The sequence below is a fragment of the Ammospiza caudacuta genome, chromosome 16, assembly GCF_027887145.1.
Source record: "Ammospiza caudacuta isolate bAmmCau1 chromosome 16, bAmmCau1.pri, whole genome shotgun sequence".
Lineage (NCBI taxonomy): Eukaryota > Metazoa > Chordata > Aves > Passeriformes > Passerellidae > Ammospiza > Ammospiza caudacuta.
The window spans coordinates 10,777,957-10,790,726 of NC_080608.1; the positions used below are offsets into that span (position 1 = coordinate 10,777,957).

At 37.9% G+C, this 12,770-nt stretch overlaps 1 protein-coding gene across 4 annotated transcripts in view; it reads right to left on the reverse strand.

Moving 5' to 3' along the window:
- FAM13B (family with sequence similarity 13 member B) overlaps nt 1–12,770 on the reverse strand; it is a 44,947-nt gene that overhangs the window by 20,333 nt on the left and 11,844 nt on the right. For all 4 annotated transcript variants that reach the window (XM_058815105.1, XM_058815106.1, XM_058815107.1 and 1 more), the window contains exons 3-8: nt 11,964–12,154; nt 11,330–11,542; nt 9,115–9,292; nt 8,345–8,489; nt 6,171–6,328; nt 422–463 (exon numbers count right to left, since the gene is read on the reverse strand). In XM_058815105.1, the coding sequence (XP_058671088.1) occupies nt 422–463; nt 6,171–6,328; nt 8,345–8,489; nt 9,115–9,292; nt 11,330–11,542; nt 11,964–12,120 (893 nt within the window). In that variant the 5' untranslated portion in view covers nt 12,121–12,154. The remainder of the gene's footprint in view (nt 1–421; nt 464–6,170; nt 6,329–8,344; nt 8,490–9,114; nt 9,293–11,329; nt 11,543–11,963; nt 12,155–12,770) is intronic.

The following is a 12,770-nucleotide window of genomic DNA, read 5'->3' on the forward strand; positions in this document are numbered from 1 at the left end:
CCTGTAAAAATCTTAAGCTATTTAATCCCATTTTAACTGAAATGGTGCTTTTATTTTTTCCTCCATACATGTACAAAGAATTCCACTGAACTTTACTCAGCATCACTTGTGCTAAAATTACAATATGAATGGTATTATAAAGTTAAGTAAAAAATTTCAGATGTACCTAAGTGTAAAATCAAAGTTTTGGACTTTGGATGCGAGCACATTCTGCTTTCATGCTCCTGCAGCCAACAACGCTGACAGGCATTTGGTATTTCCTGCATTAGTGTTAAATGCCACCAGTGAAATCCTTCAGACTAAAATATGTTCCTTCATAACTGTAATCAAACCTACTGCATTCATTTGGAAGGATACATAACTTCTATGCATGTTCTAGTAAGAGCACAATTCAAACATTTGATATTTTCATTATACTTACTCTGCAGAGGCTGGCAAGATACTTATGGGAGAGATATGAGCACTGCAATAAAGAAAGAAAAATTAATATAATGCAGAAACTTCTCACACTAAATAGAAGTCTTGAAGTCAACAGAAAGCAACCTAAAAATACTTAAATATTGCATGTGATGCAGCTAACAGAAGTAGAATAAACATGGAAGGAACACCCTGATTTGCAGTCCTTTATTATTTAAATAACAAAATCTTAAGGAGCAGCATCACGAGGCAGAAAGTTGTAGAAGCAGCAATGCAGATTTCAGTCTCTCAAGAGCCAATATTTGTTGTGTTATGAAGCTCCAAGCTCTCAGATGTATGGTTTTTCCCATGGGAAATACTAATCATTCTGTAGTCAAACATTTCCTGACACCTTGCTTAAGAATGCAGATTTTAACCTTGCTGCCTAAAGCAAATTCCAAATTACTTTGCTTTCCTCCACAGGTTCTTCCCACTGTTGCATAATTTTGTTCTGCAATGCTCAACAGATCTACAACACTCTCTGAGCACAGCTACAACATTCCAAGTAGAAGGCAGATTTTGGGACAGGAGCCTGATTTTTGTAAAGCATCTGGAAATCTCCAGGCAAAGCCACTTCAGCCTAGAAAGCTCCTCGAGGAGGGGTGGGAGGGTGGAAATCAACATAACTAACACAAGCCAGTTCATTCATGTGTGTGGTCCCTCTACAATTTTTCATTAATATGATTAAAATTTTATTATAAACAGAATACTTAAAACTTCAGACGAAGTGACAATAAAGAATAAAAGATGAGAAATCTGCTATAAACAGCCCTGAATTGCAACACACACATCTCACTCAGAAAAAAATTTAATATTAATTTCAGCTTAAGTTGGAGGCAGAGAGGGAGGTTAAAAAAGGCTTTTTCTTTCTATTACAGATAATTAAGCTCAAAAAGCTGAAGAAAATTTTATTCTACTCTTTACCATGCAACAACACTGCAGCCAAAGTTGATTAAAAATATTATTTTCATGAATGCATATGGTAAACCCTGAAATACAAGGGAGCTTGCCACTCCCCTGGAGAACTGAGCAAGTTATTACCTCTGTGAGGTGCACTATCAGTTTTGACTGCCATGAGCCTTGCTTGCACTAAAAAAATGCAGACAGTCTCTCTGTTTGCCCAAGAATAGTTTCAACACAGCAAAGAATTCCTTGATTAGAACTTAGAAGGTTTATTAGTAGTTCCATCACCAGAGAGAAATCACCTCAAGCAGACTCTTTATTTTTCCTTCCTCCAAGTAGGTGAAACACAAGCAATAAAGTGCTTTCAATTAAATATAAGGTGATAAAGTGGTTAAAGTATTTATTTAAAAATAAGTATGCCAGTTTGCCTTAGACACCTTGTACTTGCACCTTGGGCCAAGAGCAGAGTGCACAGCATTTAAAGCCCATATGACACAAAGTGAACAAGCAGGTGCTCATAGATGCTTTTAATTTCTTTTCTTCCCTTTTTTAAAAATGGAAACTGGCTGACAAATCAAGTTCATCTTATGATTTGTGTGTGTGTTTGCCTGGTGAAAAGCCAAAGCTGATCTATTGCAAATGCATTGACAGAACAGGCAACACTCCACTTCTATTTCCAAGCAGACACAGCTTCAGGAAATTAAAACACCTGACATGGAAGCCAGATCTTGTAGCCACTGATTTCAGAGCTGCAGATCAAATAACTGAGGGGGGACACGCTGACATTTTATATTTTTCTTACAAACAAAAAGTGGCAGGAGGGAGTTTACAGCTTAGGATATTTACATGTCATTTGTATTTCCATGCACAGAAGTTCAGCACAGCCCTATGACCTGTACAAAGTCAATTTCCTGATAAACATACTCTGTATTAACAATACTTGAAATAAAAAATGAAAATTTGAAGCTACAAGTTTAGCTTCATGAACAAAGTAAGATAAAAGAAGCATAATCTTGGGAAAAAATCCCAGTAATATTTCAAAATATGACAAATGTAGCTTTTAGTATCCATCTCAGTAAGTTCTACAAAGTTGTATTAAAGGTATGCTGGTATTCTAAAGGTACAAATACACAATTGTGTAGATTGAAATTGAATTACTAATAAAACAGTCACTCCTTGGACAGATTGGTAGAAAAAAATGAGGCAATTAGAGCACAGAACACTGCAACACCCTAATTGCAAAAGAGAGCAAGAAAAACTCAGTCAAGGGCACAAGTACAAACACTATTTATAGGAAACTGATGACTTGAAAACCTTTTCTTCTACCACTTGAGACAATGAGGAAATGTGTCAAGAACAGGGAGAATCAAACTCATCTCCAAAGAATGCAGATGATTCCAGACATGGTTCAGAAGAAAATTTTCCATCCTAGTGTGTAACCTTCAGCCCCCAGCAAAGGATGGCTCTCCAGTGCTTTCACTCAATACCTTTGGGAGCATTAGAGGTACTCAGCAAAAGCTGTGCATAAATCAGCAGTATTACAAATCCTAAAGAATCCTCTTACTACATGAAGAATATCTTACATCTTCAACAAATCACTTTAGCAATTAAGCACTTTCTGAAACGAATGTGACAATTTTAAGTGAAAAGCCACTACAACTTCTAAGCCCACCTACCACAGTTCCAGAATACTTTTTAAAAGCTGTAATTTATAATGCCAGACAGAGCCTTAACGCAGCATGACACAGCAAGACACAGAAAGGTAAACATCTTTGTTTCATAATGCTAACTCCCTCCTGAGAACCCCTCCAGCATTAGCTCCCTAGCCAGAAAAGGTCCCAGTAAAAACATATCTCAAGTAGAAAAATACATTAACTGGAGATAAAACATGTCCAAGTTTTCCTTGGTAATTTCCTGACCATACACAGATTCATATTTCTCATTAAAATAATCAGTTGTGCTATTATTTCATTTTTTATCTCCAAACCACATTTAATCTCCCATCATTTTAAAAGTTCAACCCTTACTTGAGATCATACCAAAATGACATTTTCTTTTCGTATATTTACCTGTGCAGCAGAACTTTGCAGGCCATTCTGATAATTTTTGCTATCCCAAAAGAGCACTTCAGGTAGAAATGCCTCATGTGGAAGGCAGCAAAGCGTGCTGAGGGCTGCTGGCTGTGCATGCTGCTGCCTGTGCTCGGGGGCTGCCTGTGAGCGGCACCTCTGGAGTGCTGCACTAAGGGCTGCAGTCTAAATAGAAATCGACTGCAACATGAGGTCACTCCTGACAATAAGCTGCCCAATCAACACTTGAAAGCTCTCCTAACGTGTTGTTTACACATTTTCCAGGATGGAAGGAGGAAAAAGTATTTGGATGCTAAAAACAGCACTACATTAAAAGAATAATGTATTCTTTAGCAGTTTAGGCAGCTCTTCTATTCAGGCAGCTATACCATGGATTTTGTCTCCCTTGGCATTATCACTTCTCTCTGATCAGAGCTAGTTAAATATCAAAAGGGTTAACAAAAATATCCCAGAAGCAGTGAGGATGTTGCCCTTGTCACTGCATTTAGTAGAAACAATGTAAACTGTTTATATAACTTACTGCCTGTCACATCTCGTATTTTTACACATATAACCAAAGAGATTTTATATTAGGCTTCTGACTGACAACATTGGAGATGAACTGCCCAATTAAAGCAAATATTGCTTGGCAAGGCTCAGGGATGAAAAATTGGGAATAATGACAGAGGAGGATTCTAAAGTACTTATTTCAACAGCATGTCTTAAATTTCAGCTGTAATGCTGAGTCAGTAATTCTTTACTCCAAAAGTCAGGACAGCACAAGGCAAAGAGCCGTGGGGAAAAGGCTCCTGGTAAAGGAGAACAAATTTCCTTTATGTGCTCAACACCAACCTGGGAGCAACAAATGCTCCCTGCTGGGTAATGGGCTCAAAGATCACTCCCCAGGTTTATGAGAAATACCATTTTCAAGCAGTCACTAAACCAAAGTGCATTAATGATTATCCACGTTCTCACAAGATCTCTAACTCAGTCAAATTAACACCATGCAGTGCAGGAAGGTCATAGGTTCCAGCAAGAACAAACAGAATGAGTGGAGAAAAAAGACAGTGAGCAAAATTAGAAGCAAGTTATAGCAAATAACAAGGAGGAAGGTCAGATGCCCCATTGTACAAATCAAGATAAACAATCTCTTTTAGTACTCTTCATAGAGAGACCAAAATACACAGATATTTGGTTCCCAACAGCAAAAAGGAAACAAAACCCCATCTTAAAGAGCTACAAGAATCATGTTTGAGATCTACTTCTCCTCCTCCTTCCTGTAAAAACTGCCAAAGGCTCTACATCGAACAAAGATAAATAATCCAAATAAATTCAAATTAACATCTGCTTTCTTAATTTTATTTTTTTTTTTTTTTACATTAAGAAACTAAAACCAGAAAAAGGTCACTGAATGTGTACATATAAGCCATCAGGTTTGGGAAAATATTTACAGTATTTATAGTGGTTAAAAGTCTAATAAAGAGCACTTTCTCATTCACTTAATTTCTTTTTAACTGTTTCCTGCAGTTGTTCTGGTTTTACAGTCAAGATTCTCCTTCTTCTAAAGGATTCCTCCTTATCCTTCCCCACAAATTATTTACAATGCCAACCATAATTAATGCCTATTCATTTTTAATTAACCTTAAACATCTAGTAAAAATGTTTGCCTCTTCAGGCTATCCAATTTAAACTCTCAAACATGCTGAGTTTGTCACTACTGCTGTGTTTACACATTCCAAAAGCAACCTAATACCTGTGAATAGGTAAACTTTTTTAACAACTTTTTTAAAATTTAATTCAAACTAAAAATAAGAAGCTTTATTACTGATAAAGATAATTAACTATTAAAATATAAAAATACAAAACAGAATAATGATTCAAGCATTATTTAGTATTTTACAGTTTCTTGCCATGAAGCAGAATGAAGCATGCAGCCAGCAGCTGAACACACTCCAACCAAAAATCCACTACCCATTCTTAGGCAGTGACTTACTTGTGATTTTCCCTGCATTTCTTCTGCTTTTAGTCACATTTTTATTATACATTCCTCCTCACTCATCCCTACAAGTTCTTACATGCAATGCCCATACTAAACACATGCTGCAGAGGGGAAGAGGTAAAACTCACCATCTGCAGAATGTAAACTCTAAGTACAAATAAAGCAATAAATCCTTGCATACTACAAGTAAAATATATATCTGTGTATTAAGCAAGCACCAATAAGCTCTCAAATGAAAGTATGATTTTAATTTTACACATTCTTTTATGGGAGTTGCTCCTAAAGCTGGGTCACCCTCCAACATTCCTGCCTACATCACATTTTGCAACTTCCAAACCTGCCCACAGCTCTCCAGCACCACATGACAAGAAACAGTCCCAGGGTTTCCCATTGCAAGGATGGTACAGAACAGCTTTGTATCTACCAGTATGCAGATTCTTCTTATTTCTGCTGTAGAATTTACTGTTTAAAAACCACTTTACAGTTTCACTAAAATATGCTCTTTTTAACTTTCCCTGCATAAATTCCCATACTTAATCTCATCTGATCCTACAGGCATTCCTCTGCTGAATTTGGGAACAGTTATTTTAACCCACATTTTACTATTATAAGAACTGCACCTACTTCTAAAGCTTCACTTTGCACACACCAACATTTATTTCAAAAGTCTGGCAGTTTCTCTCTCAGACAGAATAAATTACAATCCAAACCTTAAACCCAAACTCCAGGCAGAACCAAGTTACCTTGTTGATGCTGTAACATTCCTGGAATCTGAGAGACTCCCTGTCATATCTAGATGCACCACAGCTGGCCTTTCCACAGGTTTCTCTGTGCTGTCTTCTGGAAGTTCTTCTGACTGCTCAAGCTTTACATCTTCCTCTTCTTCCAAGAGATCATTGATCTAAAAAATATTTCATCAAAGTTAAGGGCTTGAAATGCTCCTTCCAAGAGGTCCAGGGAATTAAAAGATGAAAGTAACATGAAGAAGGAAATACCTTTCAATTTTAGGAAAAACCAGGCACACTAGACTTGCTTTTATGTAAAACTGTAAATTCTACACCATTAAAAAGCTGCTCTTGAACACTGGACAAAAACTGAAAAGCACAAAGCACCTCTGATGCCAAAAATAAACACAAGCAGAATGAAGGAACAATAAAATCCCAACCACACTGAAATAATGAACTACACAACCTTTCTTCTTCTATGTCTAAAACTGATCATTCTCCTCTATTCCACAGGTAGCCTTATCCATGTATCAAACCCTCCTAGGGGAAGGCAATACAGACGTCTATGAACCCAGACTTCAAAGCTCAGAATGAAAACTTACAAAGTTTCTGTGCTCTCGTCTATTTTTGTTTCTTTGTTTCCAAACACAGATGTTTTTACTGAAGCAGCAAAATATAACAAATTTAAAAAGCAAAACAATATAACCAAGTGGTAACTCAAGACAGCAAACTTTATTTTTTAAAGGAAACTATGTCTAAAACATGGAAAGGTAAAGAGAAAAAAGTGATTCTGTTTGACTCCCAAGCTGTCTCTGTGACTGATTACTGATCTCCCAATCTTGCAAACCCAAAAATTAAAGCAGCAGCCTCAAGAAAATATGCTTTATAGTTTCTGTCACCAGTGTAAAACAAAAACACTAAATTAAGAAAAATTGAAACTTCAGAAGTTTAAAATTACACAGAAGACAGAGAGAAGATATTGGTTAGTTTTTCAAAGGGGTGTAACGTGTTATACGGCACCACATTCCCCGCAAGAAATGTATTTATCCCTGATTTTGCTCTGTAATCGCAAGAGGATGTGCCAGTGAAGCAAAGGCAAGGCCACCCACACACTGGGGCAGCTGCTGCGCCCTGCAGGGACAGCAGCCCTTCTGTCCCACCGCTCTGGCCTCACACAAGTGCACTGTTGACATCTGCTGGAGACACCACGAAATTAAAGGGACACCCCACCAGTCCTCCGGCTAAGGGAAAAAACAAACAAAACCACACACCAAAGAGATTCTGTACTTAGGAAACCCTTTTGCTGAAACACAACAAGGCACAGCCAAGGCAATAATTTCAAAGCATGAGAGCACAGAGCAGCTCTGGTTTACAGAGCAGTGATCCCAACCCAGTGACTCCTCCAGCTGCAGGAGCCACAGCCCAGCTTTGCTCAGCAGCTCCCTGCATGCAGCAGGGCTGGGGCAGCTCTCAGTGCCAGGTTCCTGCTTTGCAGAGGGGCAGAGTTTGCCCCAGGAGCTCTCACAGCACACACTGCTCACTCCAGAACCTGCTGCCAGCCTGGCACACCAGATCAGCACCTACTGCAGGGGAGAGGAAGCAGCCAAGTGCCCCAGTACTTGCCTTACCTGTCTTGCTAGAGGAGGGGTTTGTGAAATAGGCTGTAAAATTCAGTACTCTTTGTTACCTACCTTAGCAACTGCTTATTTTTCCCCTTTTTCCTCTTTACAGAAAATCCATAGTTTTCAACTCTTAGAATCAGAAACACCATTCAAAAACTTTGGCACAGGAAAGCACCACTGATAACATCATCAAGTGGAGTGTGAGACCCTGCATATTCCTGGAAGACACATCTAGAAACACTCTTGACCAAGACCAACAACAGAGTTGTTCTTCATTTGATCAAAAAAACAGTTCTTTATTCCTAAACTGGTAATTAGAAAGCTGTTTATAAGTGTCTGTGTTGGGCAGGATATCACTGTTGGTTTAGTTCCTATGTATTTTTCAATACAGTACAGCTACACTTACTATAAAATCAAGAATTTCACAACCATTAAGAAAATGTCAGGTTTTGTCAGTTTGCAAGAAACTTCTAAGTCATACTAAAGAACCTGTATTTCAATAAATCTTTCATAAATATAAATGTGTATAACAGTTAAGTGGTAACATATAGCCATTCAAAATATTCTTACCTGCTCAGTTATTGAGCTTAAATCATTAGTAGATGAAAAATCTTCCTCTTCATTTTCAAAAAACTCATAGTAGTTCTCCAGAAGTCCTGCCATTATTCTGCTAACTAGTTCCTGTTCTTTCAGATCCTCCACATCTGTGTAAATGCTAAAGATTTCAACACTGCTTTAGTTTAAAAATCTAAATGCAACATTTCCCCAAAGAACACCTCTGAAAGTCTCCTATGACTCAGTGCTATACTTCACACCATTGCCCCCTACCCATTCTGAACACACAGAACTTTAGGCATGCCCTCACACTAGTGCCTTATAAAGCTTTATACTATTTTATATTTAAAAAGCATGAATTAGCAACTATTCAGTTAATTAAATTTTCATGAGGAGTATTTAAAAGTCAAATATTTTCCTGTGGAGAGGAAACAACAGTTTAAGCTGGTACTTTACCAGCCTTTTTCCAGAACTGTTTTCTTGCTACATATAGTAGCCTTATATATTACCACTAAAATATTTGAACCTCAGAATAAATACAGCAATGCAATCATCAAAACAGTGGTTTCTCATGCCACAGTCCAGAGACAAGCTGCTGTTTAAATCTCAGCAAAAATTATAAAACCAAACTGCGGTGAGAGAGTGGGTGGGAACAGAAAAGGATTCTGCCTGAAACATATTGTGCACTTTATTACTGTTGCTCAGGGACCAGGAATGACTTAAAATTACAAAGCGACACTCAAATTCCCACAGAAACAGTGAATTAACTTTTATAATTAACTTACTGAAAAACATCCGGGCCAAAGACTGCAGCTAAAGAACTTGCTGACCAAATTTCTTCATGATGTGATGCTACGTTAGCTAAAAATTTACACAGAAACTTTAACAAACTGTAATTAACAGGTGGAAGCTGCTGCAAGAGGAACCTCAACTTTCTTCCAAATTCATCTTCATTATTATAATCTGAAAAAGTAATAAAAATATTTTAGTCACAAAGAAGGTATCTATTTGATAGTAATCAGCTTTTTGCCTCTGACAATTACTTACTTCTGAAAAGACAACTGATTTGACCAAACCACAACCTAAAATGTGAAAACTTTCTTGCATTTGTTCATAATCCACCACATTCTCTTCTGCACGTTTTCCCCAATTAATGCCCACTCAAATTCCTGATTTCAGAGGGCAAACTCTGAAATGTTTTTGTTTTACCGTTGTTACATAACAGCAGCTCCACAGAAGAGCTCTAGAGATAGCAACAGCTCCAACAGTGAGTTAACTGCCATCTACTTAAATTCTTCTGGCAACAAGCTGCTTTGACACCTTTTCCTTTACAAGCATCCCATTCTCACCACTCTACCTGCTTTTATAATACTTAACTGATAAATCCAAGCTATCTCAAGGTAATCATCTTCATAGTGCTCAGCTTGAAGCTTGCTGATTCAATTTCAGATCTGAGAAAGGGTCACCATAAAATCTCGTCTTTCTCACCCCATTTAACTATACTCTTCATCAAAATATGTCCCCATAAATCTTATTTGTTACTCCATCAGCCTTACAGGCAGCAAGGTTCAGAGATTTACAGCTGTTTGTACCTAACTGAGAAATTTCATCCATAGGAAAAGAAATGTCAGGAAAGCAAAATGGGAGAAAAATTGATACAAAGAGGCCTCTCTTTCTTTCTCAGACTCTTGAAAACTATTCTAAGATTAGTTAGAGAGGGAAAAGCATGCTTGAAGATGATGAACCATCTCTGCCCCTCTAGATGAGAGGGCAGAGACGTAGTAGTTATTGATATCAGAGCAAAGAGTGAGTAAATTCCCTGCTGAGCATGTACAGGAGCACCAAGCAGGATCTGCAGGATTTCATTTGCTCAGACACAGTCAACACCTACAGCACCTGAATACAGGCAACCAAGCACAGGAAATGGTCGTCCAAACACATTACACATTAAAATGAACATTTCATTGACAGCTCTTACTCTAGAAATTGCACTTTGGAAACGGAACAGGAAAAAAAAAAAAAAAAAGTACATTAACAATGTAGACTTTTACAAGAAGACCACAGCAAGGTGATAATGAGACCACTCTGAACAGACACATCTCCATGTTTTGTCTAAGCAATCCCTCCTGAAACTTGAGTTCTAAACAACCAGAGACCCAAAAGCAGAACATTTTTACCCTAACTGAAGTCCTCTGGCAGCAAAGCAGGGCCACGTGCTCTGGGATGACCACATTCACACCCCAATTAGCCAAATCACCTCTCTTTGAGGAACCACCTGCCTGCAATGAGCTCCTAACGATGCACACAGGCCACACCCTGCTGTGCAATGAAGGCATCCTGAGAACTGAGCCTGACCTAACTGCAGAACTAACACACGGCTCAACAATTGCTACCGCCTTCTGCAGGTTTTTAAGCAATTCCTCTGCTTCAAATGCAGCTGATGATGTAATTCCGAAAACTGACTGAGATGTCTATCAGACAGGCAAAACCCAGTTAGAGAAAATCAAAAGTATCATTTTAGCATCTGAAAGCACTGTTTCAGGGTTTATGTGGTTTGATTCCCTTGTTACAGATAACTTTAAAGTTTTCTGAAATAACTTTTACACTTTAAAAAAGTCGGTAAAGTCAATAAGCTGCAAGTTTAAATGAAGTTTCTCTCTATCTTCAACAAAAGAGAACTAACTGGGGAATTGTATGCTAGAAACAATCCATGTGTAAACCTATCCACAGAGATCTATACAAAGATGAGAGGAAAAAAACAATTTTCACACTAGATTTTACAGTCATAGAAGGGAATTCTGCTGTCACACCAAGTGAATATTCTTCAGTCCCATTTCCAGTCCTGACAGATAACACTGCCAAAGTGCACAGCAATATTATCACTCTTACTATTACACAGAGCACAAAAAACACCTTAGTGCCACTACAAATCTCAATTCAATCCTGGGTTTTACTCTTAAAATCATCAAATAAAAACACTGAATCAAAAAGAGTTATTACCTTGAGAAAGTTGCATCAAATGTATGTGCAAACTGCCTGGAATAACTGGCTCTGGAAGTTCTTGAAGAAAAAATCTAAGAAGGCTGATAGCTGAGGGTACATCTGCTTCTTTAACCAGGTCCACATCTTCTCCATTATCGTATCGCTGCCGGAGCCACTCCACTGTCTCAGCATTCCCATTGACTTGGAAAAGTCCTTCTTGTTCCAGACCCCCTGAGTCAGGAAAACAATTGCATAAATAAACTTTTAGCTCTGGTATGGACAAATATATTGGAGAAAATAGTGATAATCAGCTATGTACAATTCCCATACTGACTGAAACATTTTCTGGACAACAGTTTTCCACAGTTCCCTTCCCAACACACACATTCATGTGTCCAGTAACAATAAAATAACAAGGGACATGTTAGCAGTACCTAAACCACAGCATTTCCTATGAGGTGCCCTGCAGAGCTGACTACATTACTGTGATACACATAACAGAAGGAGCAAAGAAAGGAAGTAACCCAAAACAGCCAAATCACATCCAGCTGAATAATTAACTTCAGAAACAAGTACTCTTCAAACCCCACAATCCATTCTGTAAGAATGCCAGTGAAATACATTATTTTAAATAAGGCAAGGTGATACATACCATGTTCCTCAATATAGTCCACGACATGGCGGACTATGAATGGAACCTCATTGTCTGGTTGCCCTTCTTGCTGCAGCTCATCAAGTGGAATTCCAAATATTTTGTTAGCAAGAACAGAGTTGCAGTTACTCAAGGAAGGGGAGGAGCTCTTCCTCATATCTTTTTGCAGCCAAAAATCAAAGCTGTCTTTTCTGTCAATAGGAGAAATTAAAACCCAAAGGCCCAGTTAAATGTATGTTTTGGAAAGCATTAATCTGTAACACAAAGTGTTTTAATTACCTAATGCAAATACTCTCTAGTCTGCCTCCATCCATGCACTGCTTTAATGGACAGTTCTGTAATGTCTCCAAACACAGCCAGCTCAATAAATGACTACCACTGAGGTGTTCTGTCCAGCCCTCAACAGAGGACTGAGAAGAATGTATACAGCAGGAAGGAAAATGCAGAAAATTCTAGTTACCACATTTCTAATTAAGTTCTAAGGTATTTTGGTAAATTCCTCAGTACTTTTTCTGACAGTATTTAGTAACCAGGCTCTCAGAACTCAATACAAAAGTCTCTCAACAGGAAATGAAACCAGTGGATCACACCAAACCAAAACCCTAATTTCAATCATATGAAATGATTAAGTACTTTGTGATACTCAACTGGGCTGTAATAATTTTAAAATATACTTGGCATTTTCTGGTCTACATAATAAAGCTTTCCACACCTGAATCAAATTAAATTTTTTACTGATCAGAAAACCCCCAAAGCTAGTTTCTAGATGCTCAGTGATACCATTCTATCATGCAGAAGCTTGAGCTT